Source organism: Hydra viridissima, unplaced genomic scaffold (genome assembly GCF_058129835.1).
Source record: "Hydra viridissima isolate aposymbiotic clone 2 unplaced genomic scaffold, HvirCarnegie_v1 scaffold_2, whole genome shotgun sequence".
Classification (NCBI taxonomy): Eukaryota; Metazoa; Cnidaria; class Hydrozoa; order Anthoathecata; family Hydridae; genus Hydra; species Hydra viridissima.
The window spans coordinates 27447344-27459579 of record NW_028324301.1 but is presented as its reverse complement, the minus strand read 5'-3'; the positions used below and the strand labels follow the sequence as shown (position 1 = coordinate 27459579).

Sequence of the window (12236 nt, the reverse complement as noted above, 5' to 3'; positions counted from 1 at the left end):
TTCTCAAACCACTGAGCTGCCATTGGTCGGCAGTCTCTTGTTTGGAGACCATTGAGCTGCCATTGGTTGGCTGTTTAATCGTTGCGATTGGTCGGCAGTTTTATCGTTGGAGACCATTGAGAGATATAAAAGGAATTTTTTTTTTGAGCACAACATTAAACGTTAAATCGTTAGATGTTGTTATAAAGGCACCATTAGAATGCGATGTCCTCAAATATTTTCCTCGATATTTTAATAAGTAAACAAAAACAAAACTAAGTCTTGCAACTGGCGAAAACTTTCAATAAGCAAACAAAGCAACAACTTTCCTTTCGAGTTTTTTACATTTTAAACAAAAGACAAACAAAGAAAAAAAAAAAACAAACAAAAACAAAAACAAAAACAAAAAAACAAAACAAAAACAAAACAGAAAAGGGAGAATGAGTGAGTCGACTGATTTCGCTCAACTGTCTTAAACGAGAAGTCATAAACGTTTGCTTGTGCCAGCAAGTTGCAAATTAAGTTGTAAATGAACTGCACCGCAAAAGCTTAACCACAGTTTATTAAGCATATTAAGCCTTTGCTGACATGTTAAGACATTTTAAGCCTTTGCTATTATCATGAGGCTTTTGCTCCACGAGCCAAAAAAGTACGCTAGAGTTGACAAACTGCATCGCGGTCGAAAAGTGTAATTACGCCAACACTTTTATCCGTTTTAAGCATTTCGTTTTCGCACGAACAACAATTAAAGCAGCTCGTTGAGCTTAACGACGTTCGTATTTTTTTTCGAAGCCAAAACTTCGGCTATAAGTAGAATGAAGAGGCACTTCGAAAAACAACAAAGCTGTTCGCAGTCGATAGCAACGAGCGACAACATCTCTGCGAGTCTGGCATCAAGGTAAACAGTTTTTTTTTACATTTTCATTTGTAAGTGCCACTTTTGTGTACATTATGTATTCAAAAATTTCTTGCTGACGCTAGATTTTTCGTTTTCAATGAACAACAGTTGCAACCTCTAGTCGTTTGCTAAAACAGCTTGCTAGGACAACCAAATCAATCATATGTTGTGAAAATTTCTTTTTGTTCAACTGACTAAGGAAGATCGAGCGAACGCTTTTTTTTTTATAACTTGTTTGTATCATATTGCTATTAAGAAAACAGCGTTGTGTATACTAAACGTGACATAATTGGCAATTATCCGTAACTAAAAATAAGATAGAAATTACAAACTTGATACCATATTTTAATTACTCTAACAAAACTAGACGTCATCGCGTGAGAAAATAAATGTTCATAACACATAACCTATTTTTTTGTTTTTTTTTTCTTCTCTTTTTTCCTTTTAATCTCTTTTCTTTCGTCCAAAAAGCGTTTTGATTTTTGCCTCGCCACAAGCGATGAAATCGATAAAAAAACCTGCTCGGACATTCTCAATTCTCAACAACAAAAGCAATCAAAGTTCTAGCTCTCGAGCACGTGCGCCGACAGGTTGATGAAACCGTTCAAATATGCTCGATCGCTAGAATTTAAAGAAAGAAACAAGCCAGAAACAAACCAAAATAAAAAAAACAAAAACAAAAATGGACATCTTTAGAACGCTTAAATTTTATAAAATATTTTCCTCTGCGTTTTTAACCAGCTAAACTGTCGTAAAGTTTTTTCGGTGCAGTTCATTTAAAAAACTTAGTTTTCAACTTTTAAACGTTTTAGACTTCTCGTTTAAGGCAGTCGAAAGAAATGAGTCGACTCACTCTCTCTCTCCCTATTCGGTTTTGTTTTTGTTTATTTGTTTTTGTTTTTTCTTCGTTTGCCTTCGTTTGCCTTTGTTTGCTTTTGGAAAAGTTGTCGCCATGCGAGACTTAGTTTTTTTTTTTTTTTGCTCAAATTGAGCACAAGTGAGTTTCTAGTCTTGAAAGTGTGCAAAGTGTGGGCCAATCTGGTGGCTGGAGTGATGACACGTGAATGCTGGAAATTCCAGACTTTGAGCGGATTCAGCGTACATAGAAAGAAAATGTAGCATTCACGTGGGTCTCTCCTAAGCGTGCCATTGGTCGGTCTGCTGTCCTTAAGTACCCCCCTCCCCCCCCTCAACGTCACGTTTGCTCAACTTTCTCGGTCTTTGGCGCCCAGAGAAAGCTTGAGGAAGGATAAAAAATGGCGAGGTTTCGGTACTGCGTTTTCTGTTTTTCTTATTTGTTTTTGTTTGTTTGCTTGTTTGTTTGTTTGTTTGTTTGTTAATTTTTTTAATTTTTTTTTTTTGTTTGTTTGTTTCGTTCGTTTGTTTGTTTGTTTGTTTCGTTTGCTTCGTTTGTTTTGTGATGTTTTGTTTTCCCTTCTTGATGGCACAAAACAGAAGCAAACAAGACTTTCGGTTATATTCGGTTATATTCGGTTCAATAAAAGTTTGTTGGTTTCTGCACAACAACAACAACAACCACAACAACAAAAGTCCCTCTGTCCCTCAAAAGCAGTTTCTCCTCTGTCCTAAAGAAGAGCCTCTTTGTAATCGATCTTGTCTGAATGCAGCTCTCCTTTTGCCTACAGGTTTTTATTCCAACCCTTTTGTTGTTGTTAGTGCCATGTTGTTGTTATTGTTATACTCTGTAAAAGCAGTTGTTGCTGTTGTACTTGTTTGTTGTTTCTAAAGACACTGTTGTTGCTGCTGTTAGCGCTGTTAGTAATCACCCACTTGGCTTGTATTTTTGTTTCTTGTTTTTGTTTTTTGTTTTATTTATAAACACTCTCTGAGTAAGTGATGCTGTTGCTGTTGTTGTTGTTACAGTTGCAATGAGTGTTTGTTAATGTTCCCCCACTTGGCTTGTACTTTTGTTTTCTGTTTTGTTTTGTTTTTTTTTTGTTTTTGTTTTTTTTTTCTCAACACTCTCTGAGTAAGTGATGCTGTTGCTGTAGTCGTTGTTATAGTTGCAATGAGTGTTTGTTAATGTTCACCAACTTGGCTTGTTTATAATCTATTTTATTTTATCAACACTCTCTGAGTCAGTGATGGTGTTGCTGTTGCTGTTGTCGTTATTATGCTTGCAATGGGAGTTGTTACTGTTCACCCACTTTGCTTGTTTTGTTTTTATTTCTTTATTTTATCAACACCCTTTGAGCCAGTGATGCTGTTGCTGTTGTTGTTGTTATAGTTGCAATGAGTGTTGTTAATGTTCACCCACTTTGCTTGTGTTTTTGTTTTTGTTTATCAACACCCTTTGTGTCAGTGATGCTGTTGCTGTTGTTCTTATTACAGTTGCAATGAGTGTTTGTTAATGTTCACCAACTTGGCTTGTTTATAATCTATTTTGTTTTATCAACACTCTCTGAGTCAGTGATGCTGATGCTGTTGTTGTTATTGTGCTTGCAATAAGTGTTGCTAATGTTCACCCACTTTGCTTGTTTTGTTTGTGCTTTTGTTTTTGTTTATCAACACCCTTTGAGTCACTGATGCTGTTGCTGTTGGTGTTATTATAGTTGCAATGAGTGTTAATGTTCACCCACTTTGCTTGCTTTGTTTGTTTGTTGCTTTTTTTTTTTATCAACACCCTGCGAGTTAGTGATGCTGTTGCTGCTTTTGTCATTTTACTTGTATTTATAGTTGTTACTGTTCAGCCACTTTGCTTGTTTTTTAATCTGTTTTATTTTATCACCACTCTCTGAGTCAGTGATGATGTTGCTGATGCTGTTGTTGTTATTTTACTTGCAATGATAGCTGTTACTGTTCAGCCACTTTGCTTGTTTTGTTTGTTTGTTTGTTTGTTTTTTTTATCAATATCCTCTGAGTAAGTGATGCTGTTGCTGTTGTTGTTGTTATAGTTGCAATGAGTGTTTGTTAATGTTCCCCCCCTTGGCTTGTACTTCTGTTTTCTGTTTTGTTTTGTTTTTGTTTTTTTTGTTGTTTTTTTTCTCAACACTCTCTGAGTAAGTGATGCTGTTGCTGTAGTCGTTGTTATAGTTGCAATGAGTGTTTGTTAATGTTCACAAACTTGGCATGTTTATAATCTATTTTATTTTATCAACACTCTCTGAGTCAGTGATGCTGATGCTGTTGTTGTTATTATGCTTGCAATAAGTGTTGTTAATGTTCACCCACTCTGCTTGTTTTGTTTGTGCCTTTGTTTTTGTTTATCAACACCCTTTGAGTCACTGATGCTGTTGCTGTTGGTGTTATTATAGTTGCAATGAGTGTTAATGTTCACCCACTTTGCTTGCTTTATTTGTTTGTTGCTTTTTTTTTTATCAACACCCTGCGAGTTAGTGATGCTGTTGCTGCTTTTGTCATTTTACTTGTATTTATAGTTGTTACTGTTTAGCCACTTTGCTTGTTTTTTAATCTGTTTTATTTTATCACCACTCTCTGAGTCAGTGATGATGTTGCTGATGCTGTTGTTGTTATTTTACTTGCAATGATAGCTGTTACTGTTCAGCCACTTTGCTTGTTTTTTTTTTGTTTTTGTTTTGTTTGTTTGTTTGTTTGTTTTTTTATATATCCTCTGAGTTAGTGATGCTGTTGTTGTTATTATGCTTTCAATGAGAGCTGTTACTGTTCACCCACTTTGTTTGTTTATAATCTGTTTTATTTTATCAACACTCTCTGAGTCAGTGATGCTGATGCTGATGCTGTTGTTGTTATTATGCTTGCAGTGAGAGTTGTTACTGTTCACCCACTTTGCTTGCTTATTGTCTATTTTATTTTGTCAACACTCTCTGAGTCAGTGATGCTGATGCTGATGCTGTTGTTGTTATTATGCTTGCAATGAGAGTTGTTACTGTTCACCCAATTTGCTTGTTTTGTTTTTTTATTTGTTTTTTTGTTTGTTTTTGTTTTGCTTGTTTTTTTTTATCAATACCCTCTGAGTCAGTGATGCTGTTGCTGTTGTTGTTGTTGTTGTTATAGTTGCAATGAGTGTTTGTTAATGTTCCCCCACTTGGCTTGTACTTTTGTTTTCTTTTTTGTTATGTCAACACTCTCTGAGTCAGTGATGCTGATGCTGTTGTTATTATGCTTGCAATGAGAGTTGTTACTGTTGTAGTTATGTCTGTCATTTGTCCTTGTTAGCAAGTTCTATTTGCCCTCTCTTGCCTTTTTTCAACACAGTTTCTTTCTTTGAGTCATATGGTTGCGAGATCCTCTCAAACTCCATCTCTTTATTTATTTGTTTCTTTTTTTTTTTTTTTTTTCTCATTCTCCTTCTCATAATAGCAATCACTGCTGCCACCATGCATGTAATGCTAGTTGCTCTCATTCTTTTTCATTTGCTAGTGGAAACTTTGTTTCTTCTTGTTGCTCTCTTTTCTTTCTTTTTTCTCTTTTGCAGAGGATTCGAAAAAACACAGCTCTTCCCTGCAGTTGTAAACATTCCAGGATTCCAGGATGCAGGCAGAAGAAAAACACTCTCACTAACTGTCTTCTTTTTTTTAGCATAAACCGTTGCAAACAAACACCTGAACATGTCTTCTTCACAAGAAAACAACACTGTTGTTGCCCCTTCTCCGAACTCTAAAGCGAAAAAAAAGAAAGAAGGCAGTCACAAGAACAGAGAGACTTAAAGCTCAAAAACAAAGTCAGGGCCGCATTAGTTGCAGCGTGTGGCTCCGTAAACAGGGTTGTACCTTTCTATGGTACCAAGAAGAGGTACGCTGTTAGCTGTCCGATGCCTTTGTGCAAACATTCCTCCACAAGCATTAAAAGACACTTGACTAAAAAAGATCATTCTTGGACTTTGGATGAAGCTTCCATCTTTTACTCTGCAATGGTCAGGAAGTTTCAGCATGCTCGTCTCGAACGCAAGTCCGGCTGTCCAAAACCTTACCCCTGTTTGCAATGTTGGAAGTATTACGACCGACTGGACATACACTTGAAAGAGACTCATTTCTACGATTCCAAGACGATCAAACAAAAGATTGCAGAGGCAAAGCGATACGACAACGACAAGCTCTATGTCCCTCAATTTATTCGACCTGCCTTCTTTGGTATTAAGCCAGTAGCTGAACAAGCGTCTGCATCAGGCTCTGCATCCTCTGCTCCTGGGCCTTCCTCCTCTTTTTCTTCTCCGGTTCTTTCCTCTGATCCTCTTTTAAGCTTGCCCTCATCAGTTGCTGGTTCGTCCGAGGCTCCTTCTGCAAACCACTGCACCTCTGTAGAAAACAAAGAGCTGAACACCGAATCCGTCCTAGACTCTGATTTTAATTCCTTAAAGCACTTGGTTTCCAACTCCTCCGTCTTGACAGAAGATAAGAGACTCTTGTTTCAGCTGGACAAAGATGCTTTTCACTTTTATTACCAGTCAGCAGATGAGCTCTTCAGAGATTTTGAAAAGTGGCTTGTGGTAGCCAACAACAACACTTTGTCACAAGCAAAGATCTACAAAAATGCAGTTGTTGAAATATTGACATGTTGTGACAGCACGCTGACGCTGCACCCGAACGCTCTCACCAATTCCAACGTTTTGGAGGATAGATACTTTTCCATGCACTTTAAAAACATTCAGCTCAATTCCAAGCTGAGTGAACTTGACCAAACAAAAGCCATGTCTTGTCACACGTTGTACAACCGCCTTGTCTACCTTTGTCTCCTGTTTCGTTTCAGTGAAGCCAGGAATGTCTATTTCGGACTTTCTCATGAGGCCATCCGACGTTTGCGCTGCAAGGTGGAGGAGTTACAAAAAGTGCTGAGGCCCTTTCGTTCTTTGAGGAGGAGCCTTGTGAAAAGCAAAAAATGCATCAACATCATCAATGTCAGTTTGCTGAACGAATATGGCAAGTCTGCATACGTAAGACAGTTAGTGGAATCGATTAGAAAGCCGTCTCTTACACCGACTAGAGACAATGCTGTGTCTCTACGAAACCATCTTCTGCTCTCTGTCACTGTAATTAACAGTTTAAGAAAATCTAACATTGCTCTTTTAAACATTAGAGACTACATGGCTGCTGAGAAGAGTGAGTGTGGATATTGCATTGTGCAAGAGCGCTACAAAACAGCATACAAGTACGGAGCCAAAAACATTCTAGTGCCGAACGACTTGAAAGTGTTGATCGATATTTATTTGCTGAGATACAGAGACCTTCTTGTCAACGACTCTCACTACATGGCTGCAGACACCAAGACTGTTTTGGAGTTGAGCGACTGCTACAGGCCCCTTTTTCCATCGATGAGACCCAACAAAGACGAATGTGTGACACTCGGTGCAACTAGAGTGCCTGTTTACCAGATGGGTTCCTCTGCTATCTCCTCTTGCCTGACGTCCTGCTTCAGAAAAAGCCAAGTAAACATTCCCATGAAGCGTCTTACTCCCACTTGCATTCGCGGTTCGATAGCCACTTACTTTGCCAACAACAGCAAAGAAGATCGCGAGCGGTTTGCTACACTCTACATGAAGCACAGCAGGAACACAATGGATAGCTTTTATGTGTCCCAGTGGAACGCTGCAGAGGAGTTGCGCTTTGCCCTGGGCATCGGACAGTCCTTCGGAGTCATAGAGTCTTTGACTGTTGAAAAGTCTGAGAGACCACCAAAGAAGGAGAAGGATGTGATGGACTGGCTCCAAACTAATGCAGAGGAGTACGGTTTTCATGAGGTTGAGGACATCTTTGAGGAAGATTTAGACTCCGGTTCTGACTCTGAAGAATGTGCTGCTACTTTCAGCTGTACCACAGTGGTTCCGTTTTCTCCAGCTGTAGAAAACAATGTTCCTTTAGAGGATAGCAACGACCATGCCGTAGATTTCTTGTGTGAACCTACCTCAACTCCTGTTTCGTCTGTTCCATCTGAACAAACAATCGCTGGTCCAGTTCTTGAACTATCCCCTGCTCTTGCACAACTAGTTCCTAACGAACAAGCTGTTTGTATGGATGTAGATCAGACTCTAGCTGTTCCTGTTGGCACAGCTTGTTCTCCTCTTGCATTAACATTATTTCCTGATGAACCGGATTTTATTGAACACCATGCAAAACTTTCTCCAGTTTACTTTAATGAGCAAGTGGTTGCCAAACCTGTTTCTGCTTCTCCTTCTCAGCAAGTCGCTTTCTGTCCTTCAAAAGAGGTCTTTTCTGTTCCTCTGACTCCTAGCCTTGTTGCTTTTCAGCAAACATTGGCCAAACCCAGTTTGTTTCTTTCATCTGATCCAGTTTCAGCTGTTCCTGTCCAACAGGCTGGTACTGTTCTTGCAAAGCAGCTCTCACCTTATGCTGTTCAATCTGTTGGTAGCCTATTTAGCCAAAGTCTTGCCTCTACATCCAGAGGTAAATTCTTTTTGATTTTTGATTTTTGATTTTTATGCAAATCTCAACACGCTTTCAAAAAATGAAAATGCCCAAATCAACTCCTTGCCCTATTGTTATTGTTAGAGCTGTAAAAAAAACAAAACAAAACAAAAAAACAACACAGAAGTGTGTATGTATTTGTTGCAGGACTAATTCTGTGATTGCTTAAATGTTTATACAAGTGAATGATACTAAAACTGATTATGTTTTAGAAGTAAAAGATCCAAGAAGAAAAAAAATCAAGTTGGAAATGCCATCTTTCACTCAAGAACTCATCGGTAATGTAAAACCTAATTTATACAAAGATATATAAACACAAACCTCTTCTTGCACAATTTCAGATGGTTAACTGTTAACAAAAACTAGCCATCATTGCTAAGTGCACTTTTAGAAAGTTGTGTCTACCCGATTTCTAATGATGAAGTTAGAAACATCACCGTTAGAAATCATGCACAGCTTGTTATCATCTCTAACACTTAGAAACTGTTGATGGTTTTTATGAATTAGAAAAATGAACATGGTTTTATTTTATTTCAGGATCAACTCAGCCAAGAACAAAGGAAAACAAAGCAGAAGTTAGCCAATGCCATTTAGGTAATCTTTCAAAAACCAGTTATTGCTATCAGTGCAAACAATAAGGTCAACAAAAAAAAAATAAATAAAAAAACAGAATAAATCTTGTCTTACTTCAGAACCAAATGAATATTTGATTTAATCACTTTGTGTTATGACTTGAGTTTGTAAAATTTTAGATGAAATAGTTGAAGAGCTGAATGCTTGCCCTGGCCACAACGAATGGTTCAACACCAGAAGTTTTCCACGATGTGCAGCTTTGGTGTTGGCATACATCTTGCAAGACGTGTTTACAGATGTAAGCTCAAGTTGCTCGTACAAAGATTACCTTGGCATCTTGGCAAATCATAGCAGTGACAAGCTCATTCATGTCTTGCAAAAGTACTCCTACCAAAGCCATATTAAAGACAAAATTAAAAACATGAAGCTAAAAATTCAAAAAGAGGGTAGTTTAGAAAAGTTTGTTCAATATGGCAATATCGTGAAACCATTTATGTAGTTTAGATAAGTTTGTTCAGTTTGGCAATAAAGATGGGCCTTTTGTGTAGTTTGTTTTATCTATGCTTTTGCAAATATTTTTATCTGTTTCGCTAAAGACATAATAAACAAGAAGTTCTGTTAAACTGTTCTCACATTTCTTATTTAAAGATAGTTCAAACTTTTTTTTATCTTTAAAAAAAAAAAAAAGAAGTCGTTTTGTTATTCTGTGAAAACTTTTAATAGAGTTGCATTTAGAATTACTTCTGATGTTTTTAAGAGTTTGTTAAAAAGCAAAATAATATTTCCTGTGATGTTAAACTGCATAAGTGAAATTTAAAAAAGGAAAACTGCTCCAACCATTTTTCGGAAAAAGAAATCAAAAAGTTCCTTATTTTAAAAGATCTAGACATCCATTTCTTCTTCAGCAAAATAGCGAGGCTTTTTTATGAACTCTTACTCTCTATTTTTTCATATCTTTACACAAAGGATTTTGTTTAGATCAATGTAAACATACATAGAAGTATATTATGTTTTTTTTTTTTTTTTTGTTTTTATGCAGTCTAACTTTTGTTTCACTTCTATTTTATTTTACGTTTATCTTGTATTTTATCATGCCTTATTGGTTTTTGCGTTTTGTGATGTCAAGCTGCGTAAGCTAAACTTAAAAGGGGAAAACTACGCTAACTTTTCTTTGAAAAAATATTCAAGAAGTACCTTAAACGAAAGAGAAAGCACACGAATCTTGCCATCCAATTCTTCTTCTGCAAAGTAGCGAGGCTTTTTATGTACTTTTGCTCTCTAATTTATCTCTATTTACGCAAAGGGTTTTATTTCAATGTAAACACGTATAAAAGAATACTTTGTTAAAAATAATGTTAAAGGAGTTGCGTAAAAAAAAACGTCTGAATAAAGTTTCTTTACAAAAAAAACAACTAAGAAACAAGCGCGCCTAAGAAAAACCAGATCGCGATTCACTAAGTCAAAAAACGAAAGAAACAAAGTTTAAAAGGTCTTTCTAGACAACAAATTCTATTTTTGGCAATGCAGTTTTTGTATTTATGCAACCTAACTTTTGTTTGACTTCTATTTTATTTTACGTTTACCTTGTATTTTATCTTGCCTTTTTGTGTTTTGTGATGTCAAGCTACATAATCTAAACTTAAAAGAAGGAAACTAGGCTAACTTTTCTAGTAGAATATTATGTTGTTGGTTTTGTATGCAGCCTAACTTTAGTTTCATCTATATTTTATTTTGCGTTTATCTTATATTTTATCTTGTCTTTTTGAGTTTTGTATTTTGTGATGTCAAGCTACATAATTTAAACTTAAAAGAAGAAAACTAGGCTAACTTTTCTTTGAAAAATTGTTCAAAAACTACCTTACACCGATAGAGATAGCTCACGAATTTAAAAAGTTGCATCTATTCATCTTCTTCTTCAGCAAAGTAAAGCTTTTTATGCACTTTTACTCTCTAACTTACCTATATTTGCGTAAAGGATTTTATTTAATTCAATTTAAACATAACTAGTAGAATATTATGTTGTTGGTTTTGTATGCAGCCTAACTTTAGTTTCATCTATATTTTATTTTGCGTTTATCTTATATTTTATCTTGTCTTTTTGAGTTTTATATTTTGTGATGTCAAGCTACATAAGCTAAACTTTAAAGAGGAAATTTACGCTAACCTGTCTTTGAAAACTATTCAAAAACTACCTTTAACAAAGTAGCGAGGCTTTTTATGCGCTTTTACTCTCTAACATACCTATTTTTGCGCAAAGGATTTTATTTAATTCAATTTAAACATGCCTAGTAGATTATTATGTTGTTGGTTTTTTATGCAGCCTAACTTTAGCTACATCTATTTTTCATTTTACGTTTGTCTTATATTTTATTTTATCTTTTTGTGTTCTGTGATGTCAAGCTACATAAGCTAATGTTAAAAGAGGAAAGCTGCGCTAACCTTTCTTTGAAAAACTATTCGAAATCTATTTTTGAGATAATCTAGATTTAAAAGAGGAACACTACGCTAATTTTGCTTTGAAAAAACTCTCGAAAACTAACTTATTCGATAGAGATAGCACACAAATTTAAAAAATTGTATCTACTCATCCACTTCTTCTACAGCAAAGTACTGAGGCTTTTTATGCACTTTTATTCTCTAACATACCTATATTTGCGCAAAGGATTTTATTTAACTCAATGTAAACATACATAGAAGAGTATTGTTACCCGTTTGTTTTATGCAGCCTAACTTTAGTTTCATCTATACATTATATTGCGTTTACCTTATATTTTATCTTGCCTTTGTTAGTTTTGTGTTTTGTTATGTCAAGCTTCATAATCTAATCTTAAAAGGGGAAAACTGCGCTAACTTTTCTTTGAAAAAGTACTCAAAAAGGACCTAAATCGATATAGATAGCTCACAATTTTAAAAAGTTGCATATAGTCATCTTCTTCTTCAGCAAAGTATCGAGGCTTTTTATGGATTTTTACTCTAACTTTCCTATATTTGCGCAAAGGACATTATTTAATTCAACTTAAACATGCCTAGTAGATTATTATGTTGTTGGTTTTTTATGCAGTCTAAACTTTGTTACATCTATATTTTACGATTAACTTATATTTTATCTTGCCTTTTTGAGCTTTGTGTTCTGTGATGTCAAGCTACATAGTCTAAACATAAAAGAGGAAAACTACGCTAAACTTGCTTTGAAAAACTATTCAAAAACTACCTTTAACAAAGTAGCGAGGCTTTTCATGCACTTTTACTCTCTAACATACCTACATTTGCGCAAAGGATTTTATTTAATTCAATTTAAACATGCCTAGTAGATTATTATGTTGTTGGTTTTTTATGCAGCCTAACTTTAGTTTCATCTATATTATGTTTTAGGTTTATCATATATTTTATCTTTTCTTTTTGAGTTTTGAGTTTTGTGATGCCAA

The 12236-nt window shown here is 35.6% G+C and overlaps 1 protein-coding gene across 1 annotated transcript; it reads left to right on the top strand.

Moving 5' to 3' along the window:
• Positions 1 to 2093: 2093 nt before the first annotated feature.
• LOC149892711 (uncharacterized) lies at positions 2094 to 9356 on the top strand. Its single transcript, XM_090080125.1, has 5 exons — positions 2094 to 2147; positions 5399 to 8217; positions 8451 to 8516; positions 8776 to 8832; positions 8991 to 9356. The coding sequence occupies exons 2-5, from the start codon at positions 5631 to 5633 to the stop codon at positions 9308 to 9310; spliced, it is 3030 nt and encodes a 1009-aa protein (XP_089936251.1). The 5' UTR covers positions 2094 to 2147; positions 5399 to 5630; the 3' UTR covers positions 9311 to 9356.
• Positions 9357 to 12236: the final 2880 nt, after the last annotated feature.